The following is a 17,013-nucleotide window of genomic DNA, read 5'->3' on the forward strand; positions in this document are numbered from 1 at the left end:
AAGTCAGAAGTCAAAGTTTCTGTCACTTGATAATCAAAAGAGATCCCACACTTTTCTCCTCCCACCCACCCCACCCCCCAAAGCACCACTCTGGCTGCACAGTGCTTACTCTGAGCTCCAGGCTTCTAGGAACCTAGCACCAAAGTCATGTCCCTCCAGTTGCCATCATGATCTTCTCCTCATGACCATCATGACCGCATCAGCCCTCATGAGATGTTCTCCAACATCTACAAGATCTGGGAGGTCGCAGAGGGCTGTGTCTGGAGGTGAAGGGGAAGGTGATCAACAGGACAAAGGGTAACATTGATGAATCACTCATTGGTGGAAATGCTTTCACTGAAGGCTTGGAAGGCTAAGGTACTGAAAGCACAGTAATCACTCATGTTGCTATTGTCATGAACCATCACTTGCAGGAAACCACCTTGATGAAAGAAGCCTACAAGAAGTACATCAAAGATGACATGAAGTCAGTCAAAGGGAAACATGAAGAACAGAGACCAGAAAGAATAAAACCTTTTATATGACAGGAGCTGCAGAACAAATCAAGTGCATCCTTGCTGACTTCAAAACCTATCAGTTCTTGGGACTTGCCTGGTGGTCCAGTGGTTAAGAATCTACCTGCCAATGCAAGGGACACGGGTTCAATCCCTGGTCCAGGAAGATCCCACATGCCACAACTACTTAGTAGTAGCTCAAGACCCTGCAAACTGCAACTACTAAAGCCAGAACACTTACAGCCCATGCTCAGCAACAAGAGAAGCCACTGCAATGAGAAGCCAGCACACCACGATGAAGAGTAGACCCTGAGCACAGCAATGAAGACCCAGTACAGCACATAAAAAATAAATAAAATTTTTAAAATTGTCCATTTTTTATCAGCAAAAACATGAATCCAGATGGCATGGTTTCTCTGTTGAACTACCATGAGGATGGTGTGACCCCCATATATGATTTTAAGGATGGCTTACAAGTGGGAAAATGTTAACAAACTTGGCAGTGACTTTGGAGCATCACCTGTTGTCATAACTGACCGGCTGCTGCTTTTCATCCACAAAACACTGGGACTGATGTCATCTTGAGCTCTTCATTTATTTTGATACGGATTTGTTTGGAGTGGAGGCATTGTTTTTGAGGGGAAAAAATGATTCGTGTAGTTTGTCTAAAATAAAATGCATATAAACTCAAAAGGGAGAGAGAGAGAGACCCCACAAACACCAGGTCACAGAAGCCAGGGAATGAGAGTTTTAAGAAGAAAGGAATGTTTAACAGAGTCAAATGCTGAGAAGTCAAGTGGAAACCCTGATACCACGTAAATGTGTAGACCATCTGAGCCCAAGGCAAGTGCTCCACATGAGATGACCCCTCTCCCCTCGTGTCTCCCATAGCTCCATTCAACAGTATTCAGACAGGTTAGATTTAGCTGTATGTAACAGAAAATCCAAAATAACAGAAGTTTAAACAAGAGACAATTGTGTTTCTCTGTCAAATAAAAGTGGTCCAGAGGTAGGCAGAAGAGGGCGGGAATAGTACACCACCAATATCATGGACCCAGGCTGTTCGTCTCATTCTGTTCTACCATCATGGCTCAGAGCTTCCATTTTCAAGGTCACTTCAAGGCCGAGCACGGCTGTTGGAACATCAGATTCCAGGCGAGAAGAGAAAGGGGGGAAAAGCAGAAGAGGTTCACTTGACTGAGTTAATCCCTTGAAGTAACATCTCCAGAAGTCCTTTCAACTCTTCCACTTACACCTCATTGGCTGAAACTTAGTCAGAAGGCTGGTTCTAAAGAGTTATAATAAAGAATCCAATTTCAAAACAAAAAAAGAAGACTGGCTTCCTGTAGCAGTAAGGAAATGTTGTCTTTTTTCTCTTCTTACTACTTTTTTCTTTTCAAGATTAATTTATTTATTTTTGACTGTGCTGGGTCTTCACTGCTGCTCTCTGGCTTCCTCAGTTGCGGCTAGTGGGGGCTACTGTCTGTAGTTTCAGTACCTGGGCTTCTCATTGCAGTGGCTTCAGAGCATGGGCTCTAGGCGTGAGAGCTTCAGTGAAAGTGAAAGTCTCACAGTTGTGTCCAACTCTTTGTGACCCCATGGACTAAACAGTCCATGGAATTATCTAGGCCAGAACACTGGAGTGGGTAGCCTTTCCCTTCTCCAGGGGATCTTCTCCACCCAGGGATCGAACCGGGATCTCCTGCATTGCAGGTGGATTCCCAACCACTGGACCACTAGTGAAGTCCTGGAAACGTAGTCTGTAAGCTGGATGCTTTGTTACTTCAAATAAAATAGGGGTTCTTCTGTTTTGGACTAGGGAGAGAATAGATGTTAGGTAACTGGCAATATTACTGCTCACGTTCGATGGCACATATAATTATTCTTGACAGATTACCAAATGGTATTGTCTCCGTTGTCTTCCCCTTGCCATTTAACACATCTATACAATAGTTGTCATCATCTCCATTTTTACAGTTGGAGAAACTGAAGTTCAGACATAGGCAATCAGTTACCTAAGGCCAAACCACTAGTGATGACAGAACTGGGAGACAAATCCAGATCTAACTCCAAGGCCAGAGTTCTTCCCCATGCCCCATCTTGCCTTCCTCAACAATTTTTGGCCGCTACTGTAGTTAAAATTCAGTTGTTGTGAAACATCCATAATATTGCAGGCCATGGGATCAAGTATAAACAATGAAACAATGGGTTATTAGGATTGATATATATACACTGTGTGCGTGCATGCTGAGTTGTGTCTAACTTCAGCCGTGTCTGACTCTTTGCAACCCTATGGACTGTAGCCCACCAGGCTCCTCTGTCTGTGGAATTCTCTAGGCAAGAATACTGGAGTGGGTCGCCATGCCCTCCTCCAGGGGATCCTCCTGACCCAGGGATTGAACTTGGGTCTTCTTGCACTGCAGGCAGATTCTTTACTGCTGAGCCACTGGGGAAGCCCCGACATATACACACTGCTGTGTGTAAAACAGATAGCTAGTGGGAACCTGCAGTATAGTGCAGGGAGCTCAGATGGGTGCTCTGTGATGACCTAGAGGGGTGGGATGAGAGTGGGTGGGAGGAAGGTTCAAGAGGAAGGGAATATACATGTACATATAACTGATTCAATTTATAGTACAGCAGAAACTAACACAAGGGCAGAAGGAGAAGAGGACGTCAGAGGATGAGATGGTTGGATGGCACCACCGATGCAATGGACGTGAACTTGGGCAAACTTCGGGAGATGGTGAGGGATGCGGAGGCCTGGTGTGCTGTAGTCCATGGGGTCACAAAGAGTAGGACATGTCTGGGCAACTGAACAACAAAAATAGATAAGCAACAAGGGCCTACTGTATAGCACAAGGAACTATATTGATTATCTTATAATAACTTATAATGGAAAAGAACATATATATATATATATTAATCACTTTGCTGTATACCAGAAACTAATACAATGTTGTAAATCAGCTATACTTCAATTAAAAAAAAAATTATTTAAAAAAAGAAACAATGGGGACTTCTCTATTGGTGCAGTGGATAAGAATCAACCTGCCAATGCAGGAGACATGTGTTCAAACCCTGGTCTGGGAAGATTCCACATGCTGCAGAGCAACTAAGCCCGTGCCCCACAACTACTGAAGCCTGCACGCTCTAGGGCCCGAAAGCCACAGCTAATGAGCCCCTGTGTCACAACTCCTGAAGCCCACGCACCTAGAGCCTGCATCCTGCAACAAGAGAAGCCACAGTGATGAGAAGCCCATGAACCATAACTAGAGAGTAGCCCCCACAGCAACGAAGACCCAGCACAGCCAAAAATAAAGAAACAATGAACTACGCAAAGCAGTTATCATCTCCTCCATCACTAGTCTCTCCCCCTTCCTTAGTGCTCACTGGGTACATAATAAGTGTGTACCCCAAGGGCAGGATCAGTTACTGCCCTCTCTGGACACCCCCCAGTCTGGGGCAACTTTGGTGCCAACTGAGGGGATGAGGGAAGGTATCAGATATTAATCTGAGGAGAGACAGGCTTCTTGTCATCCAGGAGCAAGCAATGATGCATCCTAAGTGTCAAATTGTTCTCTTCCTAGGAGAGAGAAAAGAACCGACATTTACTCTAGCCATTTTACAAATAAGGAAACTGAGGCTGGGGAGGCTAAGTGATTCGCCTAAGTGATTACACAGCCAGTGACAGAGCTGAGATTCAAAAGATTTGTAGCATTTGCTGATTTCTGTGGTGTAAATACCCAGTCAAGCTACCAATGTGAACACAGAGTTGGGAAGAGACACTCCTGGTGGCCTCTCACACGCCGGATGACCTGGCTTTAGCTCTGAAAAGCAAGCATAACACGCCGTTGCATTTTTAACATGTCTGCCATTTTGCTACAGTGTGAGGGCAGAAACTTCTTTTGTTGCTCACACCGCACATGGCAGAGGGCTAGCGAAAGGCAATCGCTGAAAGTAGGAAAATGAAAGGACACTCATTCTCTTTCCACAAGGCCGCATTGCCTCAGACAGTCACATGAAGCAAGACTCTCACATGTATAAAATTTTAATGACTCAGCCCTTTCACACAGAGTAACTCCAGCAGAGTTTGTTGAATCCATGGCAGGCAACCCCGCCTTGAACATGATGAACCCACCATGAGAAAAGCTCCTTTGGAAGTTTGAATTTCTCTCATTTCACCCCACTTCTTCCTACCCAATCTTCCCATTTTCCCAAGTGGTATGTGTGTGTATGTGTTCACATAAAATGTACTATGGTAGCCATTTTTAAGTGTATAGTTTAGTGGCATTAAGGATATTTCCACTGTTGTTCAATGATCACCACCATCCATCTCTAAAACTTTTTTATCTTCCCAGACTGAACCTCCATAGTCATCAAATGATCGCTCCCCATTCCCTTCTCCCCCAACCCTGATAACCACCATTCTACTTTCTGTTTCTAGGAATTTACTGCCCTAGGCACCTTAACACGTGGAATCAAACAGTATTCATATTTTTGTGACTGGCTTATCGTAATATCCTCGAGGTTCGTTCATACTGTAGCATGTAGCATACTTTTTAAGGCTGAATGATATCCCCTGGTTTTGTACACACCTGCATTTTGTTTATCCATTCATCTGTTGATGGACACTTCAGTGGCTTCCACAGTTGGCTATTCTGAGTACTGCTGCTATGAACTTTGGTATTAAAGTTCCTGCTTTCAGTTCCTTTGGGTATATAACCAGAAGTGGAATTACGAAGTCATAGGGTAATTCTGTGTTTAAGTTTTTGAGGAACTTCATGCTGTTTGCCATAGCAACTGTGCTATTTTACATTCCAACCAGCAATGCACAAGGATTCCATTTTTCCACATCCTTGCTAACACTTGTTATCTTCTGTTTTCATGTCATCTTGGTTTTGATGTGCATTTCCCTGATAATTAGTGATGCTGAGCATTTTTTTCATATGCTTGTTGGCCATCTGTATATCTCTTTTGGAGAAATGTCTATTTAAATCCTTTACCCATTTCCTAAATGACTTGTTAGTTTTTTTATTGTTGAGCTGTAGAAGCTCTTTATATATTCTGCATATCACTCCCTCATCAGATGTGATTTGCAAATAATTTCTCCCATTCAATGGGTTGCCTTTTATTTTTTTAAGACAGACCCTATGAAAAGAGTCACTTGCTTTTTAAAAAATATTTATTTATTTGGCTGCACCAGGTCTTAGTTGCAGCACTCAGGATCTTTGATCTTCCTTGTGGCACATGGGTTCTTTTATTCATAGTCACAGCATGCAGGATCTGTTAGTTGTGGCATTTGAACTCTTAATTGCATGTGGGACCAAGGATCAAACCAGGGCCCCCTGCATTAGGAGCACAGAGTCTCAACCACTGGACCACCAGGCAATTCTCATGGGTTGCCTTTTAACTCTGTTGATAGTGTCCTTTAATGTCCCATCCTTTCTTTTAAGGAACCGATTCATCATTTCCTTCCATGGGCCAAAACCCCTGACTCATGTATGTGGCCGTTCTCCTTAAAAACCTCTCTGAGCTCCTCTTTTCCCTTCTCTGCCATCCTATGTACCATTGAATTTGCTCTTCACCATGTCTTCTCACCAGACTTTCAGGATCAAGTGATTCCTGGTCAGGAATCAAAAGCAGAATCATCCCATTACTCAATTGATTTGAATGAAAACTGGTGATAATACCAGGTACAACTCCAAGAGAAGACACAGGGGAACCAAGCTGGGTCTGTAAGAAGCCTCACATACGAAGTGGCACACGTTTATGGTGTGTTAAGGTCACTTGCATGTTAACCAACCAAATCACGGTATTGAGCATATCACTACTGTCTGAACAGCTTATGGGAGAGAAGGAGTGCTTGGCTCCTGAAGGTTCATGTTTCCTCACTAGCGGTCTGTGCGGTTCAATAACAAATACATGAAAACTTTTCTTGGACCAAAAAAAAAAAAAAACCAACTCTCTCTGAATGTATTTTAGAATGACCCAGGAATTTATATTAAAAAAAAGTCAGACTAATCACACTCTGTTCCTCTTGTTAAAAAAACAAAACTTAACTAAGTAGATTTTAAAGATCTTATTGGCTAATTATTGAATTTATTCAGTCAGGCAATGTCCCTTCTAATAGGCAAAAAGGAGCAAGCAGCACAAAATGAAAGATTTTTATTGGTAAAAGGGGGTGAGGACAAGGAAGTTTTACTAACAAAAAACTGGCAGTGGCAAGTTCATCTTCCTTTAGGAGCCGAGGAAGGCAGGGGTGTATGAGGCTGATGACCTCAATAATTAGATGATTTCAGATGGACTGGTTTAAGAAATTCATTACTGGGAGATGCTAAAACTGCAATCAAGTTAGGTATTAGGTCTTGGTTGGGACTTGGGGTTTAGCATAAGTGACTTCATTTTGGCCCTGTTGTCTTGTTTTTAACACTCTCTTTCACAGTTTCACAGTTTTAAGGAAAATTCATATGAATATGCAATATGAACTTCATGTAAAGGAACAAGGGAGAAGGGGTTGTGGGCTCACGTGGGAAAGGAGGCTGTGGGGAACGACGCACTCTATCAGGGCAGGACAGAGCCTTTACTAAGTATTTATTTTGTGCCAGGCACTGTCCTGAGAAGCTTTAAATCCTCAAAATCACACTATTACATTCACAGTAAAATTATTCCCATCTAAAGATGAAGAAACAGAGGCAGAAATTGAACCCTGGCCATGTGGACCCCACAAGGACTTCCCTTGTGGCTCAGCTGGTAAAGAATCCACCTGCAAAGTGCAAGACCTGGGTTCAATCCCTGAGTTGGGAAGATCCCCTGGAGAAAGGAAAGGCTACCCACTCCAGTATTCTGGCCTGGAGAATTCCATGGACTGTATAGTCCACGGGGTCACAAAGAGTCATTCATGACTGAGCAACTTTCACTTCACTTCATATGGACCTTGAGGCTATTTTACTGATCACTATATGACACTGTGTATTCTTTGGACCTGGAATTATCTGCATTCAAACTCAAATGACTGGGCTTCTCTGGGGGCTCAGACAGTAAAGAGTCTGCCCGAAATGCAAACTTCCCTGGGTTGGGAAGATCCCCTGGAGAAGGGGGATACCCACTTCAGTATTCTTACTTGGATAATTACATGGACAGAGGAGCCTGGCAGGCTACAGTCCATGTGGTCACAAAGAGTCGGACATGACTGAGCGACTAACAAACTCAAATGACTAAAGAGAACATGATTAAAAGCCCAGTAGTAGAAAGAAAGAAAGAGAAAGTTGTTCAGTCATGTCCAACTCTTTGCAATACCATGGGCTATAGAGTCCATGGAATTCTCCAGGCCAGAATACTGGAGTGAGTAGCCTTTCCCTTCTTGAGGGGATCTTCCCAACCCAGGGATCGAACCCATGTCTCCCAAATTGCTGGCAGATTCTTTACCAGCTGATTCACAAGGGAAGCCCAAGAATACTGCCCATTAGTAATCTGAGAGAAATTCAAACTAAAAACAAGACTTTACTCTATACTTAACAGCGGCTTGAAAGTTGGACAATGCCAAGTGTGAGTGAAGATTTGGGGAAATAGAAACTTTCCTGTAACCATGAGTGGGTGTGTAGCCTGGTGAGGCCATTCCAGAATTGACTTGGCATCTCTTCACCCAGTTAGATACCGGTATAGCTTATGACCTAGCACTGGTTATGACCTAGCTATTTCCTGGGTATACATTCCAGGCAAATTCTTACACTGGTTCATAGGGGAACATCTGGAAGCCTCTCCTCAAATCATTGTTTGCAGAAAAAAGGAGGTTTTTTTAGGAGTAACCTAAATGTCCTTACACTTAGAAGTAACGTAAGTGTCCATTGTCAGGGGAACAGGTAAGAAAAATGTAGATTCACCTGATGGAGGTGAGCCAGGCAGATGTTTGCATCGATGAGCCAGATACACGCACTTCAACAAGGTTACATCATAAAAGCAATGCTGAGGACTTCCCTGGTGGCCCAGTGGTTGAGAATCTGCCTGCCAATGCAGGGGACGTGGGTTGGATCCCTAGTCCAGGAGATTCCACATGCCTCAGGGCAATTAAGCCCCTGTGCCACAACTACTGAAGCCACCAAAAAGAGAGATTCCATGCTCCACAACTAGAGAGTAGCCCTGCTGCTGCTGCTGCTGAGTCACTTCAGTCGTGTCCGACTCTGTGCGACCCCATAGACGGCAGCCCACCAGGCTCCGCCGTCTCTGGGATTCTCCAGGCAAGAACACTGGAGTGGGTTGCCATTTCCTTCTCCAATGCATGAAAGGAAAAGTGAAAGTGAAGTTACTCAGTTGTGTCCGACTCTTTGCAACACCATGGACTGCAGCTTGCCAGGCTCCTCCGTCCATGAGATTTTCCAGGTAAGAGTAGTGGAGTGGGGTGCCATTGCCTTCTCCGAGAGAGTAGCCCTAGCTCATGGCAACTACAGAAAACTGCATGTAGCAACAGAGACCCAGTACAGCCAAAAAAATAAATTTTTAAAAAATCAATGCTGATTGGGGAAAAAAAAATGAGAACCAGAATGAGGCCAATAGCCCAATTTATGTAAATGATGCCTTTTATGTAAATTTAAAATCAATATGCATGGAAAATAACACTACATTTTCGAAGGGAACATACAAGTCAAAGATATGTGTTGCCCACACTAGAACTATTGTGGGGGTTGGGCCTGGAGAATGGTGATGAAGGAAAATGATGTGCATTCAGATGGAAAAGTGGACCAGAGAAGCGTCTTACAAAAACCAAGGTGAGAAAAGGGATTTATGCATCTCAGTTCTACCAAGGTATTGCTATGTGACCTTGGATAAGTCATTTCATGCCTTGATACTTGTTTTTCATATCGGGAAAATAGGAAGATATGAGCCTTCACATCATATGTCATGAAGGATGTCGACAGAGGAAGTCAGTGCAGCAGAATGGAAAGTGCATGGCCTTTGGACATGACCCAGCTGATGACTGAGTGGCTTTGGGGAAGCACTTGACTCTCTCAGATTCTATTTTAAATGAACTGATCAACACAGGCTTCCCTAAGAAGGGGACATTTGAGCAAAGTCTTGCAGGAGGCAATGGAGTTAGCTATACAGAAATCTGGGTGAAAGTAATTCAGGCAGAGGAAAGAGTCAATTCCATCAATAGGTAAGGACTTGACATTCCCTCCACAGTGCCAGCCACATGATCTGTGCTCAGCAGCTGTTGATTGTTCACTTACCCCTTTCCCTCCTCCTGCAGAAATATCAGGATCCAGGTCACCTTCTAGCTCCAGTGACAATGGCACTCTGGCTTCAGAAGCTCTTTGGAACACTGTATTCACTGCAGGAGTGCCCTCCCTAACAGACCGCAGGAGCCTCAGCCCAGGAAAGTCATCCCTACCAGGGCTTCCACCTGCGTAGGTAGCACAGAAGCCCCAAGGGAGAAAGGCAGGGACCTCATGAGATCCCTACCCCAGCACTCATCAAAGCTAGGACAGTGTGTAGAGGGGCTTGGGCCAGGGTGCAGTCACTTGGGGAGAGGAGAAAAAGGAAGGGACCCATATTTATTCAGGCAGATCTGGGTTTGAACGTTACTCTGCCACTGAGTAGCTCAGGTACACTGACACATCCCTGAAGCCCTCTGAGTCTCAATCTCCCCATCTAGAAAATGGACATGGAAATAAATCTATACAGCGGTTGTGAGGGATCAGTGAGATAAGATCTGTGAAAGTGGCAAGCAAGTATCTGGGGCTCACAAAAAAGCAGGCCCCTTCCTTTTGTGACAAGTAGTTGGGAGGCATCCACTGTCTTGTTCAGTCAGCTTGGATCTTTATTTATTTTGTTCATTTCTATGGGGATTGAATTGAATCACCTACCTTTCAAGGAGGGTATAAAGCTATAGTGAGATATTAGATTAAAAACTGCTTAGCATAGTTACTGGGCCAAAATAGGTACTCCATAGGTGTTCGTTGGTTACCTAGATGGATGGGTGAATGGAGACATGTATAAGTAGATGGATGATGGACAAATGGACAGATGACTGGGTAGATGGGGGGACAGTTTACTGGTAATATGTCAGGGGTCTTAGGAAGCAACACTGTGAACAAAGCTAGTGGAGGTGATGGAATTTCAGTTGAGCTATTTCAAATCCTAAAAGATGATGCAGTGAAAGTGCTGCACTCAATATGCCAGCAAATTTGGAAAACTCAGCAGTGGCCACAGGACTGGAAAAGGTCAGTTTTCATTCCAGTCTCAAAGAATGGCAATGCCAAAGAATGTTCAAACTGCTGCACAATTGCACTCATCTCACACGCTAGCAAAGTAATGCTCAAAATTCTCCAAGCCAGGCCTCAACAGTATGTGAACTGTGAACTTCCAGATGTTCGAGATGTTCAAGATGAATTTAGAAAAGGCAGAGGAACCAGAGGTCAAGTTGCCAACATCCATTGGATCATAGAAAAAGCAAGAGAATTCCAGAAAAACATCTACTTCTGCTTCACTGACTAAAAATCTTTGACTGTGTGGATCACAACAAACTGTGGAAAATTCTGAAAGAGATGGGAATACCAGACAACCTGACCTGCCTCTTGAGAAATCTGTATGCAGGTCAAGAAGCAACAGTTAGAATGGGACATGAAACAACAGACTGGTTCCAAATTGGGAAAGGAGTACATCAAGGCTGTATATTATCACCCCTCTTATTTAACTTATATGCAGAGCACATCATGCGAAATGCTGGGTTGGATGAAGTACAAGCTGGAATCAAGATTGCTGGGAGAAATATCAATAACCTCAGATATGCAGAGGACACCACCCTTATGGCAGAAAGTGAAGAAGAACTAAAGAGTCTCTTGATGAAAGTGAAAGAGGAGAGTGAAAAAGTTGGCTTAAAACTCAACATTCAGAAAACTAAGATCATGGCATCTGGTCCCATCACTTCATGGCAAATAGATGGGGAAACAGTGACAGGCTTTATTTTCTTGGCCTCCAAAATCACTGTAGATGGTGACTGCAGCCATGAAATTAAGACACCTGCTCCTTGGAAGAAAAGCTATGACCAACCTAGACAGCATGTTAAAAAGCAGAGACATTACTTTGCCAACAAAGGTCCATCTAGTCAAAGCTATGGTTTTTCCACTAGTCATGTATGCATGTGAGAGTTGAACTCTAAAGAAAGCTGAGCACTGAAGAACTGATTCTTTTGAACTGTGGTGTTGGAGAAGCCTCTTGAGAGTCCCTCGGACTGCAGGAGATCCAACCAGTCCTTCCTAAAGGAAATCAGTCCTGAATATTCATTGGAAGGACTGATGCTGAAGCTAAAACTCCAACACTTTGGCCACCTGATGGGAAGAACTGACTCATTTGAAAAGACCCTGATGCTGGGAAAGATTGAAGGCAGGAGGAGAAGGGGACGACAGAGGATGAGATGGCTGGATGGCATCACTGACTCCATGGACGTGAATTTGAGCAAGCTTTGGGTGTTGGTGATGGACAGGAAAGCCTGGAATGCTGCAGTCCATGGGGTCGCAAAGAGTTGGACATGACTGAGCAACTGGACTGAAATATATATGTCAGGGGAATCATGATTTGTATTACAGAAATACCAAGTCTTCAAAAAACAAGTGTTTTACAAGAGAGTTTTATTATATCTGCTATGGCCTCAGGTCTTAAGCACAGATATAACAGAGATGAGCAGAAATAGGCACAGCTGTGCCCAGTTCTAGCCAGCTGTGAGCTGCCCTTACTACTCTAGTGTCCATGACTCATCTGGATAAGGTAAGGGGCCAGGTCTTCCCTGAGCCAATGTTCTCTGAGATCACTGGTAATTCCCTGGGGTCAAGACTGAGATCAGGGGAAAATGCAGGGTGAGGACTTCTTGATGTGCAATATGGACTGAAAATCCTGATTGGTGATATTTCATTGAAAGAATTACAACTCAGCTTTTTCCACAACCCTGTTACCATTGCAAGAAATGCATTCCACACTATGTAATTTCTACAGTCACGTAGCCCCTCTGAGCCCCATGTTCCTCTCTGTAAGATGAAGGAATTGGACCCTCCTATTTCCAAAAATTCTGATTTTCTGAAAATCCTTGACATCTTTTAAAAAATATAGATATATTAATAAAACTTTGGGGAAATATATAAATTAAATTTCTTTCTTAGGTGTCCCTAGAGAGGCTTCTTAAACTCTCTCACAATAAGTGCGTGTATGTTTCAGTGTGTGTTCATGTTACACCCTGGGAAAGCAGGATGCTTTTTAGACAGAGCTCATTCTAGTCTCGAGTGAGAAATGTAGATACACTGATGATTAAGATTCAATTCCTTCAACTATACTTCAATCTTTAAAAAAAAAGAGAGAGAGAGAGAGATTCAGTTACTGCCCCCAGGGTAGGAAAGAATACATTGAAATGGATAAACTTCAATACTTATTAAGGTATTAAAAAATTGCACCCTCTTAGACCTAAAGTGCTGCTAGGTCAATTAACTCATCTGGAGGAATTCAGGAAGTCTAGGTGTTCTGGGCTAGGTCAAAAAGAGAGAAAGCACCTGAGACGGTCACAACCAGGCAGAGGTCACGGGGGCTCGGTGGGGGAAGGTGGTTGTGTTCAGAGTATGAGATAATGCATGAGTCATAGCATGAGCTACAACCTAAAATACTCCACCACTCTCCTGAGCCTGGGTGGGAGTGAGCTTGGGCAACTTTCTGTGAGAAGCAAAGGGGCGATCACAAGCTATCACCTCAGAAACATGTGTCTCTTTATTGAGCACTTAGCAAATACAGACCCCTGTGCGCTTCATACACATCACAGCCACAACTCCTAAAGTGTGTTGTGCAAGTTGTGGGGCATGTGAGGTGACTGTAAATAGGATGCCAAGAACATTTTGATTTTAATACTGACAGTTTGTGTTCATGTTTACCCTCTATGTGTGCCAGGTGGCATTCACCTTCATTTACAGTTTAGTTCTAAAGCAACCTTTTAAATAAGTGTAAGTTTAAAAAAGTGACTCAATCTAGAGAAAAATATTTATTGAGCAAAACATACAGATGGTACATGGATCTTGCGAAATTCATGATATGGGTACACAAACGGCTGAAATTCAAGAAACACTGCTTTAGCATACAAGTATTTATCTCCTTCAGAGCTCTCTTGGTTGCAAAGTAATCGATATTATTACTCATTCAGATGAACTTGAGCAAAATAGGAGAGTGTATCCTAACAAGGGAATCTCACAAGGACCCAAAGGAAGTAGCACGGATTTGAGCTTCAAGAAGGGCTGGGCAAGAGGGCTCGATTAGAGGGGGGAGCCAGCAGGCCCCTGGGAGCATCATCCCCTCTTCTCTCCAGGCCTCTGCGGTCCCTTCTGGTCTCAACTTGACTCTGCACATCTCTTCTTTTTTTCTCTGCACATCTCATCTCTTTCTCTTTTTCTGAGCAAAGCCATTATCTCTACTACGTTCATGCAGATACCTTCCCCATCCTGCTGTGCTGACGGCACACACACACCTCACATATGTGAGCACACACACACACACACTCACAGCTCCAGAGTTTATATGCGTTCAGGTGAGTGGCCTGCAGAACCTGAAAGAGCATCCCTGAATTTTGCTGCTTATTCCCAAGGGAGAACCTGTCTGACCCCACAAGAGCCAGACACTCACCTCTCATCCCCTATTGGAAGATTTAGGGGGAACAAAATGTCAAAAACAGAGAGACTCTGGGAGGAGCAGTCACCCTGACCAAGAGGTAGCTGATCCTCCTAACAACTCTGAGGTAGGAAATCCAGCTCACAGTCCTTTGGCAGGAAGTGACACAGCCGCAGCTTGAACCGGCGTCTGTGTGACACCAAAGTTCAGATCCACTGCACTGTTCACACGGTCACCTCTGCTAAGTCCAGCCCATGGCGACTGGACCAAGTAGGTCACTGGCCCACTGATAGACATTTATCAAAATCAGTCCAGTGTGCCGGAAACCAGGATCCCAGCCTTGCAGGGACACTGGCTGGAAGGGAGGATGGTTTCTGGAAATCGGGGCAGGCTCCTCCAAGCCCCTGAGTCTGAGGCTGCCAGGTTCACACCGCAGGTGCTCAGGGAGCGAGAGGAGGATCAGACATCCAGAGCTCCTCAAGAGCAGTTTCCCCCTCTCTTCTGCACCCAGAGTGCAAAGTGCCTGCCTGCCCGAGGGATTATAGGTGCTCCCCTCACCTCCTGGGAGCTCAATCAGAGGGGCCTCCCAGAAAGTGAGGCAGGGAGGGGAGATGACAGGCTCCTTCCACCCTGGAGGCCTCACTCACCCGCAGGCACTTCTCAGCCTGAGTGTCGTTTCCCATGGAAGCCTCTGGGCATCACAGTGGCCTGGAGGGCCCCAATTTGGCTTTGACGGGGCTTGCCCGCCCACAGTGGGTGGCTGCCTCACAGGAGTTACTTTCTCAGAGTTCCTTGTTGAGACAGACAGTGGAAGTGGCGGTTGTGTTTCTCCTGCCGCCCCAGAGCTGCCCCAGGCCGGTGGAAGAGACTCATCTGATTCAGGAGAAAGGCTCCCTGTTCTAGTTTTTGGCCCATGCATGTATCTTCTCTGGTCACCACTCAGTAGAGGTTTATACATGAATTAGGAAAACGTTCCACCAAGCCAGGTGGAAGTGGCTCCCCTTCCACCTGGGACACTCCCCTAGGAAGTGTCGCAAAGACCTTGTGCCTGTGAGTGGAGACTGGGTGGGATCTTCCTAGCTCAGAAGTCGATTCCAAAGACAGTGCCATAGCCAGGGGAGCATCCCTTTCCCCAAACCCCTTCTCTGCCTTTTCAGTGATGAGAGTGGTGGTCCAAAACTGTAGGCCTGACTCATTTGGGACTGCCGCCCTGGTAGGGTGAACTGGGTGACTTAGAGTCTGCTCACAAGGACTGCCTCCTGGTCCTGACATCCCTTCCAGAGCCATCAGACTGGGATGACTCTGCCAGCCAAGGTTATATGGCATGCGTCCAAAGGTGGCTGAAGGGGCTCGTTCAAGTTCTGAATTTCCCAGCGGTCTGGTTCTGCCAGCACCCCCACCTTGGTGAGGCAGCCTCCATACCTAACCAGCCACCAGTGCCCAGGGAGGAGGTGCCAGGACCACAGCAGACACCCCTTCCCTCCCCGCCCCCCCTCAGGTCAGTCGATGATGTCCGTGGAGAAGAAGCCTCCGGGCCTGGCTCCAACAGTTAGACTAATTTCTGAGGGATTTGACAGGGCCATCTTTGAGCTGCAGGACCACTTCCGTGCCCGTCTCCGAGGTGGCCCGGGAGCACTTCCGGCTCTCGCGCATACTGTAGAACTTCTCCGTGAGGTGCTTGCGGAACTTCTTGGTGAGGAAACAGTAGATAATGGGGTCTAAGACGCAGTTGGTACTAAGGAGGCAGAGAGTGACCTGATGCGCATCGTTAATCGCCTGGTGGAAGTCGGTGTCCTGGAAGCCCAGCTCGGCCAGGGTCCAGGGCAGCTGCACGAGGTGGTGGGGCACGAAGCAGATGATGAACACAGCCAGGACCGTGCAGACCATCCAGAGCGCCCGGCGCTTGACCTCGGCATTCCGCTGCATCTGCACCTGCTGCGTGAGCAGCGTGCGGATGATGACCAGGTTGCAAAAGAGGATGACGAGGAAGACGAGGAAGAAGCTGAACACGAGGAAGATGTGGATGATGAGGACTGGGATGCTGCCCTTCTCGTAATGCTCAAAGCAGCGTGTGATGTTGCCCGAGCCGCTCTTGCTGCGCTCCTTGTTGGTCGAGTCCAGGACGAAGAAGTAGGATGCTGCGCCCACAATGGACACCCAGATAGTCAGGGACAGAAGGATGCCACGCTTGCGGGTGGTAGCCTGAGCAGTCTTGATGGGCCTTGTCACTGCCTGGAAGCGGTTGTAAGTGATGACAGCCAGGAAGGCCACTGAGCAGTAGGTGTTAATGAAGAAGAAGCAGCCAGCCAGGTTGCACAGGAATTTGGGGAGAATCCAGTCGCCCTCGTTGTAGTAGTAGACGATCCACAGGGGCAGGGTGACCAGGAAGAGCAGGTCAGCCATGGTGAGGTTCACCATGAAGATCTTTATCTCGTTGAATTTCTTGGAAGGGTACAAGTTGGCAAAGACCCACAGCACATAGCTGTTAGCAATGACCCCCAGCACAAAGACGATGCTGTAAAAAATTGGGAAGAGGGTGTATCGGAACTCGGAGTCCACACGAAAGGAATTGTTTGGCTCCATCGCTATGGGCTGGAAGTGGCTGCTGGTCATAGGATCCTGCCTGTTCCTGAAAGACCACATAGGGATTCTGGTTAATGAAGGGCCAACATGGTACTCTCTTGTCTGCTCTGTTTTAAGACTCCTGTTTTGCACATTTTAAAAACTCTAAAATTGATGGCATTTTCCAGTTAATTGACAATGTTTTTTCTTCCTACCTAAAATAATGGTGTGTTTTTAAAATGAAGGGCCTCAGATTCAATAAAATCAGTGGCAGTGGAGTTTCTTTTCTCTTGTTTCATTTTAAAACGTATCTTTTTATTCTTGA

General features: G+C 45.4%; 1 protein-coding gene and 1 pseudogene across 6 annotated transcripts in view; one reads left to right on the forward strand and one right to left on the reverse strand.

Annotated features, from left to right (window-relative positions):
- Positions 1-213: 213 nt before the first annotated feature.
- LOC122426766 lies at positions 214-985 on the forward strand (annotated as a pseudogene).
- A 12,508-nt stretch (positions 986-13,493) lies between these two features.
- PTAFR (platelet activating factor receptor) overlaps positions 13,494-17,013 on the reverse strand; it is a 43,814-nt gene continuing 40,294 nt past the window's right edge. For all 6 annotated transcript variants that reach the window (XM_043445690.1, XM_043445694.1, XM_043445693.1 and 3 more), the window contains one exon: positions 13,494-16,755. In XM_043445690.1, the coding sequence (XP_043301625.1) occupies positions 15,681-16,755 (1,075 nt within the window). In that variant the 3' untranslated portion in view covers positions 13,494-15,680. The remainder of the gene's footprint in view (positions 16,756-17,013) is intronic.

This window comes from Cervus canadensis, chromosome 24 (genome assembly GCF_019320065.1).
Source record: "Cervus canadensis isolate Bull #8, Minnesota chromosome 24, ASM1932006v1, whole genome shotgun sequence".
In the NCBI taxonomy this organism is placed as follows: domain Eukaryota; kingdom Metazoa; phylum Chordata; class Mammalia; order Artiodactyla; family Cervidae; genus Cervus; species Cervus canadensis.